The sequence below is a fragment of the Idiotropiscis lumnitzeri genome, chromosome 10 (assembly GCF_059441095.1).
Source record: "Idiotropiscis lumnitzeri isolate Australia: NSW breed Sydney's pygmy pipehorse chromosome 10, RoL_Ilum_1.0, whole genome shotgun sequence".
Classification (NCBI taxonomy): domain Eukaryota; kingdom Metazoa; phylum Chordata; class Actinopteri; order Syngnathiformes; family Syngnathidae; genus Idiotropiscis; species Idiotropiscis lumnitzeri.
The window spans coordinates 11633492-11655629 of NC_142400.1; the positions used below are offsets into that span (position 1 = coordinate 11633492).

Below are 22138 nucleotides of genomic sequence, written 5' to 3' on the forward strand. Positions count from 1 at the left end.
TGAGCTGGGCGTGGCTAATTATCCTGAACTGCAGCATTCGATGTTGTGGACCACGACCACGTTATCTTTGTGGCTCAATTGCAGCACTTTGTGGACAGTAGTGGTAGCGCCCTGATTGTGGTTTTACACAATATACAATCACTATTGTGGCATTAAAACATAGTAAACAAACAAATAAAAATAAATAAATAAATATATTTTAAAAGCTAAGTAAGTAAGAAAATCTTAAATTGGTAAAATGAGTTTTCCAGAGATCAAATACAAATGGATTGTATTTAAAGGGGAAGTAAATCCAAAAATGTTCTTTACAAGAATATGTTCTAGGCAGGCCCACTAGTTGGAACAGGGAAGTCTGATTAATATTGCTTTGACGGAATATGAGTTGAGCAGTAAAATCCGCCCGTTTTTAGCTATCTTGGGGGGCGGACATTTTGTCACCTTACAATCAATCACGGCTCAGTTTAAGAAAACAGGTGAGCCGTAAACATTACTATGTTTCACTTTTGAGCAGTATATATGAATCTGCACATTTTTACTTTTACCTATATGTATAGGAGTTGCATTAGTATCTACTTTTACTACAGAGTCTTTTTTATTTCTTTACGCAAGAATGTGATTTCTTCGTTAAGTACAGAGATTACATTTGGCACATAGAGGAACAGCACGCTAAATTAACACAGGTAATATGTGAATTCTTTTATGGACAGCGCCCTCTGCTGTTAAAAGTGAGAACCTTTTTTTTAAATAAATCGTGACCCAAGAAGGGCGGGAGTGAGCGCCAGTGTTTCGAGGCAGTGAAGTCAAAACTAGAGGCGCAGTTTAAATCACATCATCACCTTCTGGTTCGTGGATGGCACATCACCACAGGTAAGATCTTGTAAACTCGAACATCCATATTAAAGAGTTTGGCGACATTGTGAGAGCGATAGATCATTTGTTTTGCTCATCAAACTGTTGCATGAATTGTAATTCTGAATTAGCACCAACGAACAAACGCTATAGATAATTACGATATGTATATAATGTATAATGTGTATATATTTGTATGTATGCAGACTGTTTACTGTATAATAGACTCACAGTCCCCTCCAAATGTATTTGAATGGCAAGGTCAATTTATTTGTTTTTGTTGCACAGTATACTAAAGACATTTGGTTTTTCGATCAAAATCAGAATCAGAATCAGAAATCCGAAGGATGTTACACATCTTATTCACTTTAAATTAATCTCATAATTCCATTCCAACACTTTTGTATTTCTATCTATCTATCTATCTATCTATCTATCGATCGATCTATCTATCTATCTATCTATCTATCTATCTATCTATCTATCTATCTATCTATCTATCTATCTATTTTATTCTCTTAATTATTTTGTCTTTCAGAAAGTCCACAGCCAAGCTTAGGGACAATGGCATGCAGCAAAGTATTTGTCCTGATATTCTCCATACTCTGCAGTAAGCCTTACTACCATTTCTGGCTTGTCGGTTGATTCTACTTGTGCAGGAAGTGAAAACCACATACTAATTTCAATACGGAAATAATGACTGCCAAAAGGTGAACTCCAAACGTCGAGGTGTTAATGTAGCATGTTTCTTTTTCTCTGTTAAAGACCAGTCTGTGGCACTTAGAAGAGAGGGAGCACACAACTCAACAGGACACTCACCAGGCAAAACATTAGGTATGCCTTAACAGTCTAATGCAAGGCTTCCCAACTGGTCAGGAGCAGTGGTGGACTGTTAGGAACTAAATTTACTTAAGTGATTATAGTGCAGTACTTGAGGATCTGTAAACATTTTTTTTCATTCATACACATTTGATTGAGACCAACAAGAACTTCTGAAACCAGAATAATGACATGACACTTTTGAGGAGTTATCACACACATAAGGGCAATTTGAGATGGAAGGCGTGGTTTCCAAGTACCCACTTTGCAGCGATCAACTTTCTATCTTCCGCAAGTGGATATCTTGCAGTTTCTTATAAACATACTTTGGACTTCAGTCCATTATGCTTCCACCATGTAGACCGTGCGCCTCTCCCGCGCTGAATTTAAAGGGTGTGCGGGGTGCCACTTCAATTGGTCATGAATCAAGTCAGCTGTGCTCACTCCCACAACGGTGCAAATGTCCATTTCTAACCATGTACTGAAATGCCAAAAGAAGGAAAACTCCACCCATGCGGACCGTCAGACAGCACTTTATTTGTGCTGAGTGCAAAAACAAGGCCGTCATCAGGGGCGCCGAAAAGGGGGGGAATAAGGAGAAGGATTCTAGGGGCCCATGATTGACAAAATCCAAAATCCCTGGCAGAGCCCCTGGCCGGTAATGTTGTTTTTTGTTTTTGTCCACCGCTGGTCAGGATCCAAAATGATTCAGACGTTCATTTTTATTGGAAGAGTAAAATCAGATTACAATACTGTACAAATTGTGTTGTGTTGCATTACAATTAAATCAGTTTCTTATATATTGTGATTTATCCTCTCTCAAAATAATCCAAAACATTAGAAATATTTCCCAGCATGAAGTAGTGCAGTTCTACACCACGGCTAAGTGTACCCTCAACAGTGAACATGGTGTTAAATGAATACCTTTCCGATCAAGCTTGATTACATTTTTCCAGCCTTCTCTTTTGTGCCCACTCACTATGTGTTGTGTCATCTACCCACCAGACAGCCCGGTGTCATGCTGCAGGCTTGAGCCTGGTATGCTAGCGGGTATTATATGTACAGATGTGCTGCTGACCCTCATCATCGTCAGTATCACTTATCGATATGCCAGAATTCAGTGTTGCAAAAGTCAAGCGTGCAAAGACAAAAGTAAGGCCATAGTGTGGATGTGTGTCATGTGTGTGCGTGTTCCGGTAAACATGATTCATTAAGCCACCCTCCCCTCTCCCTACCCCACCCCTGTGGTGTGACATCCCTTCTTCACAGGCAATGAAAAAGTGTATATGAACATCCGCGCCTCGAAGAAGACCTGACTGTGTTCAGAGTTTTGGTTTTCATTTTTTCCTGACATAGTCATGGGTTTTAACAAGAAATAAACAATACCAAAAACAAAGACAATCTTTGGCTCAGACGGAGAAAAAAATAAAAGTAATTTGGGGGAGAGGGGTCTTTACAAAGAATAATAATTCATGATTTAATTGTGATGATAAAAAAAATCTGGTTGTAATTTCTTCGAATAAGTCATAATTTTTCTAAGGCATGTGGCTGTCAAACGACTAGACAACTTTTTGACTTTATTCAAATAAAATGATGGCTTTGTTGTCATATAAATGTTTCACAAAAAATCTCATAATGTCTTGACTTTATTCTTATAAAATGACAAGTTTTTTTCTCATATAACTTCATTCTCATAAAATTGTAACTCTTTTCCCCAAAAACTTGACTTTTAATTTTTAATTTTTATTTTGACAATTACTGTCATATTGTTGACTTTTTTTCCCCGCTCATATTTTAACCCACCACACTCATGTTTTCAGACCATTCTTATGAAATTATATTTATTTACTCCAAATATTACGTCTTTATTATCAAAGAGTTGCAATACATGGGCGTATTACTATACTGCGTATAGAGTCTATCCATTATTGCATCAACTATAATTCAAAATTTCCAGATAACCTCTACCAAGCAAGTAAATAAGTGAGTAGGTTATATTTATCCTTCAATAAATGAGGAAATGTAAATCGTAACTTCTCTTAATGGACGCCCGCCTCCTCCCCCCAAACACAATCACATGTCCACATACAATCCTGGCTTCATCTGCAAGTCTGCCTCATCCTCTTCCTCTGGAACATCAGCTGATTGACAACATCTCCTTCATGGATGTGACCCAACACGGCATGAAGGACACGTTTTGTATCGCGGGTTCACTATTTGGTGAGTGCTGCGCCACGTCCTTCAACTGTCCTGTAGTGTATTTGTACAATACCCTGATCATGAACATGTCTTGCAGGCTCTGGACGACCACAAGGTACATTCATTTGAGTAAGATGGAGGTTTTGTTTTGAGTTTCAGTTATGCCTTTGTGTCTTTGGTAGAATGTGGCTCTTGTTATCTCATCAGCATGCAGTCCGTCATTGGCATTATTGTCTCTGATATCGTCTTGACTGTCGTTATTGCGGTTTTTGTCTTCTACTTGCTGACCCTCCCCAAGAAAAGGACAGAGCAGAATGGTGAGCATTAGACTTATGAGCAGTTAAGTCTTTTTCTTGTTGTTGTTGTGTTTTTTCACTATCAATCAGTAATTTGCATATTTTGAATGGTCTAACAGCAAAAACACATGTACAACCACAACCAGAAGAGATAGCAGAATCTCCCTATCAGGTGAAGTGTAATTGCATTTTCTTTTATACTAAAACTAAAGAAAAGAAATTGCCAGCATAATAATATGTTTTTGTTTTGTAGGAGTTGGATGGAATTCAATCCGACGTGTATAGTGAACTTCAACACTGCAGGAAATGAAGCTTTTTTTTAAAAATATTTTTAAATTTCATTTAACTTTATACATTGTTCAATTGTGTACTTGCTAATAGTCGTGTCTTGTTTTTCTCTCACACATTATGTGCTACAATTATTTATTACAAAATAATACCAATGCATGGTAAGTAACTAAAGAGAGACACTAAATACAAAAGAAACAAAGCTAGAACCCTTGTATTTTTATTTTTCAGGCAATTTGCTCTTTTTTTCAAGACTATTGAAAAATATTTCAAAAAAGATATCAGAGTAAAAAAAAATAATCAAAATTATTCTCTTGTCCTACACTTATTTATACATCTTTGCAGGCAAAACAGGAAGGAATCAAAAGTGAATTTTGTCTAGACCGCTTGTCTTCCTCTGTCTACCTGTATTTTTTTGTACTACCAAATTATTTGTACCTTTTTGAAAAACTACTGTCGTACAAGTTATTAGGATAAAAAAAAACGACAAAACTATTTTTGAAGAAAAAAAAAAGTAAACAAAGTCATCAACTTAGGTACACTCGCAGTTCAGTTGCCACTCAGTGATGTGTGAATGTGAAAATGAATGCTTGTCTGTCTCCATATGTGCCCCATGATTGGTTGAAAAGAAGTCCAGGGTGTCTCAAGTCATCTGGGAGAGACCTGCAACACTGGACCTGAAGAGGACAACACAGAAAATCAGTGTATAATTGTATAAAGTGTATAATATTATTATAGTATTATCTGTCTTTTGCAAAAATGTTCCATTGAATTTGAACTTTTTTCCTCTCTCCTCAAAATAAATACAAATCTAAATTTGGGTGACATTTGGAATCCGCTGATCCGCTGACTGTGAGTCAACCGATGGTGGAAACAATTACACTCAAAACTGCATTCATAAAAGTTGACAAGCAACTTGTACGTAAATAAAACGGCAAGGGGTTGAATTTAAAACGTGTCACGGAGAAAGATGAAGGCAGAGGAATGTTCCCATCAGAATGCTTTAGTTTTGACAGCAAAAGCTAAAACATACACAGCAAACTGTTCGTAAAATAAAATATCAACTGTAATAACAGCAGGAGTTGATATGCACATATACGTACCGAACGGATTTGTTTCAGAGTTGACAAATTCTCTTGATTCTTCTCTTGATTCTGAGGGAATATCGAGATAAAGTGTTCAGGTGTATGCTTCCGTTATCGTCTTCTGTGACATTCAAACTCACCGTCATCGTCTACGTCTGTGGCTCCCGCAGCAGGTCTCGTCTCCAAACTGTCCTGGTCCACCAGTTCTCTGCTCGTGTCCAAGGAGTTGGCTCCTTCAGTGGATGTTTTTTTCTGGACACTGCTGCTTTGGACAGACACCATGCTTGGCAAATTTGTACCATCAGTAACTTCCTCCTCACTGTTTAAATCGGCATCTTCTCCACTTTGTTGATCTTGAGCTCGTCTCTTGCTCACACACGTTGCTCCCATTTGTCTGCAAGATGAAGCTTTGTCTTCCTCTTTTGTTTGAGGAGTCTCATCGCTGTCAATGTCTTTAAAAGCATCAACAGAATATTGATTTTCAATCCTGGAGGTAGAATCTACATTATTATAGTAATGATTGGATTTCAACTGAGAACTTTAGGCCACAATGGGAAAACAATTCCGTGTGTGCTATTGGAAACGTCCCAGAAATCTTTGACACTCAATGATTTATGGACTGTTTTTTTTTTCAGTATTAGTAATAATTGCACACCATACTAAATCCACAAACCATATTTTGTTAATTAATTTGGTTGTTTTACTAATATTTTGATGCATCCTTAAAGGGAAAGTCAATCCAACAACAATAATATTTTGCATGTGCCTCCACTAGTCTAACTAAACATGGCATTCTGTGGAATATGAGAAGGTCAGAAACTGGTAAATGTTACTGCTTAACTCATATTCGACAAACATAATATTAATCAGAATGCCATGTTTAGACTAGTGGGGCTGCATAAAACATGAAATGTTTGGGTTGACTTCCCCTTTAAGTTGTTTTTCCCATATATATTCATTTATGTTCATTGTTACAAATTTTGTAATTTTCATTATTAGTATTCCCTTGTTAATTCCATTCTCAAGGAAAGTTTCTAATTAAGGTGAAATTGTAAGGTATATACATTAGAACTATATAATTATTATTGAAACTGTACCTTTGCTTTCTCCTCCAAGGCTTGTGTCAGATACTGCAAGCTCTGCAATATTTATAATTATTACAACTCAGATCAAATGAGCTGCGTCCAGAATATAACGATCATTTGGAACATTTTTCATGCATTAATTTTTTTTTTACCACACAACGTCACCTGTAATTGTATCTTGGTTGGCACTTTCAGAAGACTGGTCCTCTGAAAGATCTGTGAATGAATGTTAAAAAAAATTAACACAGGTTCAAGTGAATCATGTAATAGTTATTTTGTACTCTCTTCTTACTGATGCAGAAAAGAGTAGAAATGTACTCTACATAATATATAGTAGATAACCTTGAGAATCTTGTTCTTTCTCTGGTTCACTTGGAGGGTTTCTGTGTGCTGCGAAAGAAAATGACTTATCAAACCATAATTTAAAAAAAAATCATGTCACATCACATCAAATAATAATAAAACCAGTGACATCTTAGCTGTATAAGACAAATCTATTAAATAAATACTATATTGAACATCTTTTGACCTTATCATCTATTTACGCTTATTCTTATCGGTTGATTGCTCACTCTGTCACAGACCTGTCATAATTGCAGGAAGGGTCTTCCCCGCGGTTGTGCTGAGGGCATCTAAAACAACAGTGATGAGCAGTTGATGTTTAGTGTTCATTGTGCTCAAGAGATTCCAAATACTGAATAATAACAAATATAGTAGAATAAAATAAAGCATGACAACAATAACTGGCATGCGGTGAGAAATCTGGCAAGAATATTCTCACCATTCAGAAAGCTTATTACATTTTCTCTTTGTCCTACAAAAAAAAGAGACGGTTATTGTTTTTGCAAAAAAATGTAACAATTTAATAGGTCTTTTTTTAAAATTCATAATGGCTTACCTCTGATTGGCGCTGCATTCATGAGTGGCAGGAGAATCAGCCAACATGCGACACTGAAAATACTAAGAGTTCAAAATGTTAGCGAAAGATCCATTTAATGACGGAAAATAGAACATTAAAATATGAAAACTCACAGCCTCATTGTTGACGTCGGTGTCCTGCAGCCACTGTGAGGAGTCAATTTTGCAACTGCAGCTTTTTATTGAAGGCATCTTGTTCTCCTCTTTCAGCCCCGTTGCCCTCTAATGAAAGATTCTGACCTGACTCTATTGTATTTGTTTGACCGTGCATGGCTCGACTGAGCAAAGAAGATCTTACAAAGTTGACAAAGCTCTATTCACAGTTACAATCCAATGTCTTGTCTCGAGTGGTCATATGTGGATAATTATCTCTGGGAAATGCCCCCTGGCTGTTTTTTTTTTCACCAAAGTATCGTTTTAAAAAACGCAGGCCTGACTGCAAATTGTTCTTTGTTACAGCAACAGTATCCCTATTGTAAACAGATGTGACCACTGTTAAAACAAAGGTCTTCTTCACAGGTATCTTAATGGACATTCAGCAGTACTGGGAAATTAAAAAGTTCAAATTCTTTTAAACATTACTTAACTAGATTTTTCAGGTATCTGTACTTTGCTTGCGTATTTAAATTTTAGTGAATGTTTTACGTTTAGCCCCTAGATTTAAAAATAGATATCTGTACTTTCTACTCCTTTGTTAGTCAAAACGGGTGTGTTACTTTTTTCATCCTGCATGGATGGTAGACACAACATCAATAAAATATAAAGAGAGAAGTAGAGAAAACTGCTGTTGTTTGGCTTCCTTAAGAAAAGTGTTTGACGTTGCCCGCTCCAAGAATAAGTGGTGGCGAATATATTGTAAGGTGCACTTATTCAGGTATTATAAGGCAACAAAACATTTTTTGTTTGGCAGTTCACAAGACTTAGCAAAGAAAATGTCTAACCTGACTCAATGAAGTTTGGGAAACACTGGTTAAATGACGTCCTGTGATATCCATTGGCGAACACTCTAATAATGTAGCCAAGTGAAGATGAAATATTATATTCACCTTCAATGCGACCTGTTGTTGGCGGATACATACCCCCAAAAAGTCTTGGGAAAAAGAAAAGGCAGAGCGCCCCCTGGCGCCAACGGCGCCCGAGCTAAGCTCCTGATCCCAAGCATCGCCATATTGATGTCCCAGCAACGCTGAGAGGTAATCGTTTTTTATTACGAATCGTCGTACGTTTGTGACCACCGTTGACCGTTCCTCATTCGAGGGACGGTGGGGACCACGTCGCGCAATCTCGCTACCTCTCTGCGGCCATATTCGTCCTTGCGGGGTGTGTTTTTAAGGCGTTGTCAGCCAGTCGCCTCGCCATCCAAGCAGGCTATTCACTCCCCCATGAGCCTGTTAGCTTAGCACTTTTTAGCTCTAGGAAATACATTTTTTCGAAGCTTGTGGCTCGGCTAAACATAAACGTTTATCATATAAATCGGCGATTCGCCCCTCCCGGTGCGAAAAATGGAATTTGTCGCGGGCTCGCGTCCTTGTGGCGTTGGCAGGTTATGTTAAGTGTGACTTGCAACCGGCTTTAGCCTCTACACTTGACGAGCTAATGCTAACTCGTTAGCAGCCCGGACAGCTAGCCGGCTTGCCCCGCGAAGCTAAGCTAACGTTAGCTCCTTCGCTGCATTGCACTTGTGCAGGCCGTTGAAGAAGGGGTTCTGGCGTGCACCCGCCGCGTTCGTTTAAGCGTGAAGCGGGCAAATTGGCCACATCCCCACGAAGCTCTTTGACACCTGATCACAGCATTCGGGTGGATTGATTGCTTGGTTACATCAAAGATATTCAGTCGTATGAGCCATAATGGATGGCGTGCGTTAGCATAGTTTGCCTCATTGACAGCATTGATTGGAATCAACCTACTTTGTTTTTTTGCCCTTACAGGAGGTATTGTCTGGTTGTTGCCCCCAGTGATGACTGTATTGAACCCCGTATGTCCTGATTAAACTGGGTGGATGCCCCCATTTAACAACGAGGTGAAATGACTTTACAGTACTCTACATCTATTTGCAATCTGACAAGTTGTCGCCTTGTAATACTACTTTACTTCCACATAAGAAAATCTAGACTCGCTTCCTTTGTCCTGATAACGAGTCAGTCACTCTGTTATGCAAATTGGTCACATTTGCTCTGTACACGCTTTTGAAATGTCTTATATCTGCTTGCCAGCGTAGCTCTCTAACTTTGGTGGTGTCTCAACCAATCTCGTTCCAATTCATCTGTCACCATCTTCCTGGAGGATACCTCCCAGGTATTGTCATCTTTTACGCAGTGAGAAAATATTCCAAATATGTAGATGCAATCTTCTACTGTATTTGTTGAGGGCGTGTACACTTAAGACCTTGTTGCTGTTTGTCTTGTTTCAGGAGATTTCAAGAAGATTCTCTGTAGAATATGTCTGGCCCTGTTCCAAGCCGCTCTCGAGTTTACCCCGATGTAAACACACAGAGACCTCGAGAATACTGGGACTATGAGTCCCATGTTGTTGAGTGGGGGTAAGACAAATACACGTTGTGAAATATTTGCCTTTTGGTCATGTCATTAATGTCTACAATGTCACCTTGCAGAAACCAAGACGACTATCAGCTAGTCAGAAAACTCGGTCGAGGCAAATATAGTGAGGTGTTCGAAGCTATAAACATCACAAACAATGAAAAAGTTGTTGTGAAAATACTAAAGGTATAGAATGCATCACAATGTGGACAAATGTTTCTGAAAAATTTGTTGTGACTGTTTTGAAAATCCATCATTGTTCCTCTCCTCTGTCTTTTCAAAGCCGGTGAAAAAAAAGAAAATCAAGAGAGAAATAAAGATCCTGGAGAACCTCCGGGGAGGCCCAAATATCATCTCATTGTTAGATATTGTCAAGGATCCCGTGGTATGTATTTGCACTCATCTCTGTACTGTGGGACCTCTAAAGTCCACTACGTGTTGTATGACACCATGACCATTTCCGTCAACCTCCAAAACAAAAATTCCTACCGAAATTTGGAATAATTGGTTAGACGGTCCAAAATGTTGGCATCATAGAACGTTTATTTAGTATACTGAAAATATTTTAATTAACAACTTAATTTAATCATGAACTCGCCTAAGTTTGAAAGTTAACTATTACAGTATGAAACTATGGCAATAACACTCACCGTCAGTGACAAATGAAGAGCGATAATTTACACTGGATCGCTGATGTACTTTGCCTCTAAGTATTCACATCGTCAAATCACACGCACTTGAACGCAAGGGATAAGCACATGGGTGATTAGTGCAAGAAGCTAACAGCAGTATACTTGTTGAGGGGTACACTCATATTTCCATGTACGAGGTGTTTGTGGTATACACTGGAGTCGCGTTCCTATGCTGGAAACATCATCCAAATTTGTAATGAAGTTGGAATGCGCTGGAGTTTATTTCTAACCTACGCTAACGTATTAGTTTAATCATTACAAGAGTGGCTACTTTTTGGAAAATCTCTTCCAGGCCATAAATATAAAACAATCCAATATAAACCTGTAAGTGTGGTGGAAACGGCATGCCTTTGTGTTTCGTATGTTGACATGACTGTTTTGTAAACTTGTCCATTCCGCACTGTTAAGAATCACAAAACTTTGTGTATATCAGGACTGTCGGAAATCAAGGACCGCCTTTACCCTTGCACACTAGGGCAGAACGATTTTGGAAAATGTTCCAATTGTAATTTGTTTCCTCAATATTTCAATTTAATATGTTTAATATATTTTTTTTCTCCACTGACCTTTTCTAATGTATTTTTAAGGCTTTTATAAGAAACATTGTCAGATTCATTATATATTGTAGGATACAAAGATAAAGGCAAATGTAGGGATAGGTACAGACAACTGTTCTTTTTTTTTTTTTTGCTGCGCACCGATTGGGGTTGGTACTCCCGTGCAGCGCTTCACATGAAATTAAATGATGCCACATTTCGGTTCTAAAGTTGCGACTTCTGCACAGTGGAAGAGTTGCGTTTTTATTGCGATTTTTTTTTTTTCCATGGCGCACATCAGCGTGCTGACGTCACTTGGGCTAAAACTACAATTTCAATTTGGGAGCAAGTGACACTGAAGTATAGTGTAGCCACGGTGAAGCCTCACACTTCCTATTTAGCATGTTTTGGTTGAGCATAGTAGATGGATTTTCCGGCGCTGGTGCCGGGTGGTGTCTGGCAATATACCTGGTTTCCCGCTATCGGTGCAGGGCTAGAAGGGAGAGCGCCACCAGCTGGGGGGAAACCTCCATCTCAGCCATTTGTGCGGGCAGCCCGGCCACGTCGCCCGACTCGGTCCGACACTGGCACTGGGAGGTCCGTCTTTCCCCACAAAATGGAATCATACTGTCAGGGCATGCACGACAACTTATGTTCACCACAAGTGTGTCATAAACAAAATCATAATGCGTGAACCCCGGTTTACTCACGGTTCGGCACCCATAGATTAACCTATGCATGGATATTTATTTCCAATGTAGCTACAGACCCTTTAATGTGCCCTCACACTTAATGGATAATGACGTGCATGTATTTACGTGAGTTTTGTTTGTTTTTACAGTCCCGAACCCCTGCTCTGGTTTTTGAACATGTGAACAACACAGACTTCAAGGTATGGCTCAACTCGCTTTTCATCTCATTTAAGAGCGTAGCAATCATCTGACACCAAACCTGTCTGTGTTTTTCTTTTCCACAGCAATTGTATCAAACCCTATCTGACTTTGACATACGGTTTTACATGTATGAAATCTTAAAGGTAAGTAACATTTGTAAGGTGTTTTATTAAGGTTTTTTTTGTTGGCACTTTGTGTTGGTGTAATTTTGACAGGTTGCATTGCTTTTATTTAGGCTCTGGATTACTGCCATAGTATGGGCATTACGCACAGAGATGTGAAGCCACACAATGTAATGATCGATCACGAACACAGAAAGGTACTAGCGCAATTGACGCACGCAGAAGTGGCAACATTCAATTCAGTGTTCATTTGTTGACCTCATCTCCGATATGTTTTCCTGCAAATATTCAGCTCCGCCTAATCGACTGGGGATTGGCAGAGTTCTACCACCCAAACCAGGAATACAACGTGCGAGTGGCCTCCAGGTACTTCAAAGGACCTGAACTACTGGTAGATTACCAGGTTAGTAGAACAATAATCTTCTGATGTTTGTTTTTTTTGGGGGGGCACAGAATAAATGCAAACCATATTCCCTCTCTTCTCTCATCTTCTGCAGATGTATGATTACAGTCTTGACATGTGGAGTTTGGGCTGCATGTTGGCCAGCATGATCTTCCGAAAGGAACCTTTCTTTCACGGTCACGACAACTACGATCAGGTGGGATGACAGCGGGCCTTCCTAGACGATGCACTTTTAATAATATGTGTAGTTGTTATTTGATCACGTTTCCATTTGTTTGCAGCTTGTGCGAATTGCAAAAGTACTAGGCACAGAGGACCTGTATGACTATATTGACAAGTACAACATTGAATTGGATCCACGGTTCAATGACATTTTGGGAAGGTAAGACAAAGCCCCCCCTTAAAGAAACATTTTCATTCCCATCAATGACAATGCATTGTTTGATTACAGAACCATTTCTTTTTTGCAAATATTCAATTGTCATCTTATGTCAATTTTTTATTTTTCTGAGAGCATTTCTTTAGAGTGAACGTTAAGTATTTCTGCAGATCCTTAAAATGTCTTTAATAGTCTTATGTTTGTTTGTCTGAATTGAACACCTTAATTATCCTTAAAAATACCACAAGTAAAATTAAGAGTTATATTTTCTTGGTAAATGTTTGCATTTTTCTTTTGACAAATTTATTACAAATCAAAAATCGTATTGCAAAGATACTTTCTGAATGATACGTCTTAAATCTAATTTAAAAACATTTAAACCGGTGTTCAGTTGGGATTTCTATCATATTCTTTCCTCTCATTTATTAATGTCGCATATGTTGGACTATCCAGTGAGAGGGAATAAACTCGAGACATCTATTTAAACGATGTCTGCCTTGTGATCCAGCTACATCGATCGGCGCGGTACTCTTTTACATTGATGCTGGCCGCACATCGACATATCATTATTTGTACAAGTTATTGATCGATTTAATCTATATAATTAACAAAATAATTTTATTGTCTCTGGACACTTGGGATTGTGCGTCACTGATGATCTTTGTCACTCTTGGTGGCAGGAAAGCAACTGCTGTAATCAAGATTTTTTTTTATTTTTTTTTTATTTTTAACCTACCCCCATTTGACAACCACTGCTATGGGCCAATGTGGACGGAGCTCTTCTTTTATACTGAATTTTAATTAGGCAACAATATTTATCTATTTAAAACCTGCAGATAAGAAATTTTCATATAAATTACTATTGTTAGTTTCATCTTAACAAATTTTTGTTTTCACAACTGGAATTTTAAACATTTGTAGGTGGACTGACCATCGTGTCAAAGTGTGATAACTTGCTCTGATGAATGAATATGCAATTAAGAATTAATATAAAACATTTGGAACATTTACACAGACCGTGAAACATTAGGCACAATTCAAATTATGTTCAAATCAAATGCCAATTAATGAATGAATTAATTTAGCATAATTTCAACATTGATCACAGATGAGTTTTATATCGCTATAGCCTCACTGAGTTTTCACAAGTTCAGCGTGAAGCGTTGAGGTTTGCTAGGTGGCCACCAATAACAAAATAAGCGCACATGCTAACGTTATGTAAGCTTAGCCTGTCCACTCCAGCTGTGTGGGCGTTGCAAAAGTTTTTTTTTTTTTGCAATAGACGGGCTGCTTTCAACTGAAATGGACTTTAATCTTACACTGGTGTCTTGATATACGATCCGCTGACTTGATTTCCAGATAGAGACGGCATGGTGGGTGGAGCCATCGTACATACATTTTGGCTCGCAACACAAATAAAAAAAAAAAATTAAAAAATAACTACGACCAAGCAATGGCTCATCTTCAATGCAGAGAAGTGCTAGGTTGTTGCTCTTGTAAGTTTAGGTACTGCATTATTTGTGCCCAAAATAAGAGAGAGAGCGAGAAATTCAGAAAGGAAAAAAAAACTTATTCCTAGAGAGATCCTAACATACACCGTGCACATTTTTTACTTTTGTAAATGGAATGTAAGATGATTGAAAAGTAATTGCAAAGTCATATACAAAATTCAGTTTTTTTCTGTGCAATGTGCTGTCCGATACAGTTAGTTTGCTTCTCATTTGTAATTTCACCATAATAAGCTCCATTAACTGTTAAGTTATTCACTTTATAGTCTCAATATAATAAAGTGGAACTACTCATCCCTTGCAGGTGCTTTTAGCATCGGCACGAGAAGTTATTTACTCAGCGATATGATCATTTTTTTTTTTGGGTGTTTTGTATGAATTTCTGCAAATACAATTAATTTTGTGCATTACAAACGGTCGAGAAGAAGCAACATGTGGGGAATTGAGCTTTAATCCCATTCTAAGATCTTGGTCGCTAGACCAAGATGAATCAAGCTTTTCAGGAATGCTAAAATCAAACCAAAAGTTCCTTCTTTTCCTTCTGTAGGTGAGAATGATGTCATGTGCTTACACAAAGTTCATGCCATTCGAATTGAGCGCACTGTTGTTCTTTTTGTTGTCGTAGAAAAATCCACCAAGAATCCTGCTTGCAACTTGGTATGACCATTTTTTTAGGCAATATCTCCGCAAAATTCCTGTGCTTTGTCTCATAATCTTGTTTCAAATTGCAAATCTTCGGCAGGCTACCAGCCATATTGGTTGTGTGCCAGTTGGTGGAAAAGTGGATGCATTTCTTTTTTTAATTAACAAGTGTGAACGTAGCAGTGAACTGAGTCACCCGCTAACAGGTTGTCTATGTATAGTTGACATGACGATAAGTCCTGGTTTACACAGGCTGACCCAACCAAAGCACATGTGGTTTTCGTGGCGCTCTCATCGTGCTCAGTCTCGTCGTCGCTTCACACACGCACGATGAACCTGTCGGTTGCCACTGCGCTGTGCTCATTGCCATGTGACAAAAGTGTCGGTCGGGGTCCACAAACAGGCCACCGGATGTGGCCTGTGGAGCGTCTCTCGGTGGCCTTGCGTATTAAGTGACCTATTTATTTATTTATTTTAAAAACTTATAATTACTTGTCATGTTTTTCCTTTCTTTAGACACTCTCGTAAAAGGTGGGAGAGGTTTGTACACAGTGAGAACCAGCACTTGGTCAGTACAGAGGCTCTGGACTTCCTGGACAAACTGCTGCGCTACGACCATCAAGCCCGGCTGACAGCCAAAGAGGCCATGGATCATCCATACTTCTGTTAGTGCACCCTATTTTTTTGTACGACTTGGGTCCGCCGGCCTAAACAGGATCCACATGTATGAGCTGCGTCCTGTGACATGAACTCCATCTTCGTTCTAGATCCCATCGTCAGAGATCAGGGAAGGGGGGCCACACCCGGAGGGATGGCGGCAAGCTCAACACCAGTCAGCTCTTCAAGTATGATGGCTGGTAGGTTGCGCTCCCCCCAGTGGGGAATGGGCCCTGTGGTCCGAGCCCACGTGAGTAAGCAAGCTTTGTGTGTCCCAGGCATCAGCTCAATGACCTCCTCACAGCCGTTGGCGAACATCGCTGGATCACCCGTCATCTCTGCCCCCAACACTCTGGCCACACAAGTCCCTACAGCCACTGGGGCCCAGCCCTGAGGGACTCCCTCCCATCCCTGTTGCCCCTCGTCCCGTGTTTGTGTGTGCTCATGGCCACATCCTGCCTAGTTCTCACTGTGGCCCCCGCGCCACGGTTCCCCTTTTTATGTCAACAATAACAAAGATGATTTAAATTGCTTTTCACATTCATTTATATTTTGACACCTGGACTTGACAGAACATGTATTGTTACACCTGTCAGGATTATTAGAATTAATTTGGGTGTGTTGACAATTCTAATAAGATGTAGACATGAAGAGAATGGATAATAAAATTTATTTTGTATGTTCCAAATATACAGTCTTGCTTGAAACTGTTTTGATGCGGGAACCTGCTGTACGACACTGTGAACCTCCCCACGACTTCACGCGACAGTCAGGACTCTGGTGTGCTCAGTGCTGTGCACACACACAACACACACATCGCTATGTGCAGGAGTTGTCGGTCTTTTGAAGTTGTTCGTTGCTATTATTCAAGAATTGGACTTTTGTAGATATTCTACAGTAACTGTCAGGTTGCATGCACCCAATGCTGAATATCACAGGGTCGATAGTTTGCCAATTTTATGTTACGTTCACTTCTGTACGTGTATGTATGTGTTCATGTTTGTTTTTTTATGAAGTCTCTTACAAATGATTTTGATGACATAGACAATTTTGTAACTTTTTGTTTTATGTTGGGAAGAGTCATCACCTACAGAAAACAACTTAAAAAAATAAACAGTTTAAACAGGGATTTGCAGGCACAGTCTTTTTTAATTTAACACTCCCCTAATAGCGCTTAAATATTTGACAGATCTGGTGACAATTGAAATTTATTTCAGCTCCTTAGCGTTTACAGTTTAAAAGCAAAACAATAAGTCAACTTTTTAAGACAAGTACAAGTCAAAAAGCTCTTCATTCAATAGCATGGGAAGGTGTGTCCCAATTTTGGTCTGGTGTTAGTCTTGATTTTCTTCTCTGTCAGTTTTGTGAAAGGGATTCCAAACTATTTTAGGGCCTTCAAAATCGCTTCTTGTCTTCAAAATAGAAACTATTGTACATGAATTATAGATAAACTACCCAGCGGGTCAACGACGTACGACATCTTAGGTTAACCTTCGTTTCACGGCGACGTAACGCAAATAAGTGGGCTACGCAATTAGTTTAGCCCAGTTGTATATGCAAGTGCAGTACAGTACTTTGTAACTTCAATATTTATACGGAACAATATTTCTAAATAGATGAAATGTTAAGTCAGACTGTATGGAGGTAGCTAAGCGTGTTGCGCGCCGTCGTAAACCGAGGACCTGTACCATCATTTCGCCAAATGCGACGTCTGTCTTTCGCGGTATTTTGTCCAACGTTACAGCCAATAGCCATATCAATCCCTCCCTTTAAAAGCAAATAATGTCCCTCAAATCCACCAATCCTGAAAGTAATGCTTTTTGTCATTTTTTTAATCAAAAATCAAATGCGTAATGCATGTAAACTTTCAGCTTCCGGTTTCCTGTTTGAGACTATGCTGCGTTTAGGTGCTTAACGCATGTAGGAAATTATACACTCCATATTCAAGTAGGACACAGACAGTTGAGTGTCGATGAGTCCAGGTGACAAACAACAACAATCCACTCTAAATGGACTCATCCGTTTATGAATGTATAATGCAATTCATCATTCCGATATGTTATTCTGCGGCGTACACTTTTGTTCCCAGCGAAACAGTGAAGGCATCTCTTTTGGCTGAGCAGAAGCACGGCGCGACACGCCCGCTTGCTTGCAGTTGTGTGTTGAAAAGTTGGCAAAGGTTTGCAGCGCTTTGCTAAACCTGCGAGTTCTGATCATGGGCAAGTGTGGCCTCGTCGCACTTGTTGTAGCGGCGTTATCTGTGCTACTTGGTGAGAGGATAGTCACTTTAAGGTAAACGACATTAATTTATTTCCTCTGGAATTCCATTCAATCAGTCGGTCTGTGCTCTTTCCTAACTTTTCATTCGTAAACAAAAGGAAGAGGGCCTTCGCTTCTCGACAGCTGATCAACAATCACCTCCCCAATTGCGTTACACTAAAGAATCTGAGTAAGCAAGCTCACCTTACCATTGTTATTATTCCACAACAAATAATTTGTTAAATATGCTCTTCTCGCAGATGACGGTTCAGAGGACATCACTGTCTTTGGGGATGGACTCGCCTTTATCAGCTCCGTAAGTGTTTGACTCGAACGAGCCAGTATAAGATTAGGATTTCATTTATTTATTTGCGTTTAATGAGGCAAACGTTTTTAAAGTGTGTACAAACGTCGGAAATAATTCGAGAGCCATTGCATTCATTTGCATGTTGTGAAGAGTGGATACAATTTGACAGTGATAAGAAAGTGGAACTTTGCCTGACTTGGCCAACGTGAATCTGTTTGTGTCCTCTGCTGACCTACGCTCATAACTTTAGCTTTCAGCATGTTAATTTTCTATTCCGCAAGCATGCATGTGCTAGTAAATAGACTGCAAGTTTTTCCCTGTGACTTATTTCTAGTTATTTCTTTCAACTGTGCAACGTGGCTGTTATCATGAATAAGTATCAGATCGCCCAGTGGGACTATGCCCAAAGAGAAAAAAGAACAACTGAGACATGTCGTCGCTTCTCTAGCTATGTAGGAATGTAACGCTGGTTAATGCAAGCCACGTTCTAGCACTTCACATCAATTGCTAGTTTCAGTATTTGTGTCAGTTCCCCATCTTGTTGTTCTGATTGATATATTGACATGCGGTAAGACCACACTTAATACGCAAAAAAATGCTTGCATGCTTAGATAAGTGCTGTTCTTTTGGTTAGCAACTCGGTTGAAATGAGCTGAACAGGAACGTTTGTAAATCCACGTGTACGTGTGTCTGTTGCACATTTACCCACTCGCAGTTGTACCTGCATCTGACTTCGAAGTGCTGCTCACAGACACCTTGAAATATAGGCTTAGAGAGTTGTAATAAAAAAAAAAAAATGGAAGGCTCCATTTTTACGATTGTTGAATACAACAACGATGGAGTGAATACTATTGATAGGCATTTTACTCTCCGCAAGAATTGCTTGAAACATGTTCATCCGGACTTTTCGTGTTTTTGTAACCTCCTATATTGCTTGCTGGACATGTGATGGTCAAGCAACTCAAAGGTACCAAAAGCAAAACAAGTGTCTTAAAGGTGAAGACATTCCAAACACATTCTTAACTTTATGTTCTATGCACCCCCACTAGTCTAAATAGAGTATTCTGATTTAAATGGTATTTGTCGAATAGAAGTTAAGCAGTTAAATCCAACATTTTTTGTCCATATCAGGGCGCAGCCATTTTGCCAGTTGTTATCGACTGAAAATGACATCACAGTTGTTCAGTTGCAATGAATTCCAAACAATCAAAATTCAATCTCAGCAAACGTATATTGATTTTATCCATTGCTGTGCCTATCGATGATCATGAAAAGTATAAAATACAAAGTGGATTCGCCCATGTGCTTGATCAGATCACAAGTCTGTCATAATTTCTTTCTGCAATTTTTCTGTTCTTCAGGGTCTCAAGTACCCCGGAATCCCCACTTCCGATGCTCCTGGAAAGATCTTCTTCCTTGACCTGAAAGCAACTCCGATGAGGCCGATTGAGCTGCGCATGGCGAGAAACTTTGACCTGGAGACGTTCGCCCCTCACGGCATCAGCGTCTACACAGACCCAACTGGTATGAGCAGTTTTGCGTTGAATTCATGAAGATTAAAAGATTTAACTCGAGGACAGTAACAGGTAAGGATTTTGTTTTCTAAACCAATTGGAATGGGAGTTGACACTTTAAGCATGTGTGCAAACCTGCTATGGAGCCAAGCGCCTGCAAAACCTTACTCTGGGTGTGTCTCTTTTACTAACTAAGCTTGGTTTAAATAGGCATCCCGGTACAATGTCAAAATACGATACTGTACAGTATCTGTTGGCGAAAGCTGTGAATTCATTTCAAGAATGTGTTTTTTTTTTTTTTTGCCTGGTGAATGTTAAGAAGGCATTTGAAGCCGTGTATGTCCTCCCTCTTTCCCATGCAAAAAATCTGTGGCCAGTTCTTTTTAACACAATGCTTTGTTGTTGTTTTTCAGATGGCACCGTGTACCTTTTTGTTGTGAATCATCCTCACTACAAAAGCCAAGTAGAGTTGTTTAAATTTATCGAGGAGGAATTATCGTTGACGCATCTAAAGACCATCAAACATGAACTTCTTTATAGGTGCACCTCTCAATGCAACACATATTCTTTTCTTTTCTTTGTTCTTTTTTTAAATTGCATTACCATGGAATTTTCACGAGTTTTGTTTTTGTGTGTTTTGTGTTTGATGTCGGATATTTCTTAGCAGTGTGTATATATGCGCTAACAATACATAATAGATCTACGTAACAAATGTCTAATCCTATTTTATGTGTTGCATATGTTTTTTCTAGTGTCAATGATATCGTAGCTTTGGGAGTGGATCGTTTCTATGCCACCAATGATAACTATTTTTCAAATGAACACCTTAAAGCGACTGTGGGAGTTGTCATGGTTCAACCTTGGACTAATGTTGTGTATTACAGTCCAGAGACAGTCAAAGTTGTCTCTGAAGGATATTATATGGCAAACGGCATCAACAGCTCACCGGACAAAAGGTTGGTGACTTTCTCAAGAGCTTTGCATCTTTTTTTCATGATGGTCTTGGAAATAATTAATTCTCATGAATTCATCATTCATTCGTTGTCATTAATAGGTATATATATGTAACGGATGTCCTTGACCATAAAGTGCATGTTTTGGAAAGGAAAGAAGACAACGCATTGGCCTCTGTGAAGGTAGATTAATTCAAAGTAGAGAAGTAAAAAAATAAAATCAAAGTGAATACTGATGAATAATTATTTGTCTAGAGAAATATTTCACATGATGACAATACCTGAGTAAGACCATGCAGACAAACATGATAATGTTTAAATTTGTCTCACGATGTCACCAGGCCGTAGATGTGGGTTCCCTCTGCGACAACATCGAAATCAACCCGAAAACAGGTGACCTGTTGCTAGGCTGCCATCCCAACGGATGGAAAGTTTTCAACTACGACCTAAAAGATCCACCTGGCTCGGAGGTTTGTATGCGGAAAATCACTAACAATGCGAACCAACGCAACATCATCATATCTCCTCTGATGTTATGTCATCCAGGTCATCTGCATTAAGAATATTCATTCAGAAAAGCCATTGGTGACGCAGGTGTTTGCTGATGATGGTCACATGATTATAGGCTCATCTGTAGCTACGACCTATGGAGGGAAACTGCTGATTGGATCGATGTTTCATAAGGCTTTATGCTGCGATTTGGACTAGGACATGATGTTTATCTTTCACAAAACAGCAGGAAACACTAATTGAAAGGAGAGCAAGTCTTTGCCACTGTTTTTCTAAAAATGCACTTATGCATCTCATCGCTGTACTTTTGTTTAGTGTGGGTATTTTTTTTTAAGCTGCGATGATTTTTTTCTGAATAATTATTATTATTTAATTTTTGGGTATGGACAGGTGATTAAGCTTTTTGCTTTGTGTTTGGCGACTAGTACATCTCTGGAAAATTCTTCTAGGATAGATTCCAGCTAAACCAACCGCAAATGCGATCGAACCACCATCTATGGTTGGATAGATGAATAAGCTTTTACAAAATTGTATGTTCAAACGCGAAACACATATTGGTTCAGATTTTGTTCTGTACAATCATAAAATGCACAGAAATAAAAAAATGTATGTGAAATTTAGTGCATCACTGTTGTTTATATTATTCTAATATATTCCAGTTGTTGAAGTATGAGAGGCAGAAATTGA

At 39.0% G+C, this 22138-nt stretch overlaps 4 protein-coding genes and 1 pseudogene across 6 annotated transcripts; 4 read left to right on the forward strand and 1 right to left on the reverse strand.

Annotated features, from left to right (window-relative positions):
- Positions 1 to 796: 796 nt before the first annotated feature.
- hcst (hematopoietic cell signal transducer) lies at positions 797 to 3084 on the forward strand. The gene is made up of 4 exons (XM_088306545.1): positions 797 to 867; positions 1388 to 1459; positions 2674 to 2820; positions 2938 to 3084. The coding sequence occupies exons 2-4, from the start codon at positions 1414 to 1416 to the stop codon at positions 2982 to 2984; spliced, it is 240 nt and encodes a 79-aa protein (XP_088162671.1). The 5' UTR covers positions 797 to 867; positions 1388 to 1413; the 3' UTR covers positions 2985 to 3084.
- Positions 3085 to 3695: 611 nt separating this feature from the next.
- On the forward strand, positions 3696 to 4650 carry tyrobp (transmembrane immune signaling adaptor TYROBP). Of its 2 annotated transcripts, XM_088306543.1 has the most exons (5): positions 3696 to 3888; positions 3965 to 3982; positions 4050 to 4184; positions 4283 to 4335; positions 4417 to 4650. In XM_088306543.1, exons 1-5 carry the CDS (start codon positions 3711 to 3713, stop codon positions 4471 to 4473), a joined length of 441 nt encoding a protein of 146 aa, XP_088162669.1. In that variant the 5' UTR covers positions 3696 to 3710; the 3' UTR covers positions 4474 to 4650. The 2 variants fall into 2 exon arrangements, with proteins under 2 accessions (XP_088162669.1, XP_088162670.1); XM_088306544.1 differs by lacking the exon at positions 3965 to 3982.
- Positions 4651 to 4751: 101 nt separating this feature from the next.
- LOC148329353 (uncharacterized) lies at positions 4752 to 9230 on the reverse strand (annotated as a pseudogene). The gene is made up of 10 exons (XR_015845579.1): positions 7654 to 9230; positions 7520 to 7572; positions 7403 to 7435; positions 7206 to 7253; positions 6964 to 7011; positions 6787 to 6837; positions 6634 to 6675; positions 5677 to 5988; positions 5555 to 5605; positions 4752 to 5128 (listed from the first exon to the last, which is right to left on the reverse strand). The product of XR_015845579.1 is annotated as an uncharacterized LOC148329353 (transcript).
- LOC148329354 (casein kinase II subunit alpha-like) lies at positions 8581 to 17035 on the forward strand. Its single transcript, XM_088306546.1, has 15 exons — positions 8581 to 8732; positions 9468 to 9559; positions 9753 to 9834; positions 9950 to 10078; positions 10151 to 10262; positions 10360 to 10461; positions 12146 to 12196; positions 12281 to 12340; positions 12433 to 12516; positions 12612 to 12722; positions 12817 to 12918; positions 13004 to 13104; positions 15768 to 15916; positions 16019 to 16108; positions 16187 to 17035. The coding sequence occupies exons 4-15, from the start codon at positions 9978 to 9980 to the stop codon at positions 16300 to 16302; spliced, it is 1179 nt and encodes a 392-aa protein (XP_088162672.1). The 5' UTR covers positions 8581 to 8732; positions 9468 to 9559; positions 9753 to 9834; positions 9950 to 9977; the 3' UTR covers positions 16303 to 17035.
- Positions 17036 to 17899: 864 nt separating this feature from the next.
- On the forward strand, positions 17900 to 22067 carry LOC148329355 (serum paraoxonase/arylesterase 2-like). Its single transcript, XM_088306368.1, has 9 exons — positions 17900 to 18200; positions 18287 to 18357; positions 18428 to 18483; positions 19836 to 19998; positions 20402 to 20528; positions 20741 to 20944; positions 21043 to 21124; positions 21283 to 21411; positions 21488 to 22067. The coding sequence occupies exons 1-9, from the start codon at positions 18124 to 18126 to the stop codon at positions 21647 to 21649; spliced, it is 1071 nt and encodes a 356-aa protein (XP_088162494.1). The 5' UTR covers positions 17900 to 18123; the 3' UTR covers positions 21650 to 22067.
- The last annotated feature ends 71 nt before the right edge of the window (positions 22068 to 22138 follow it).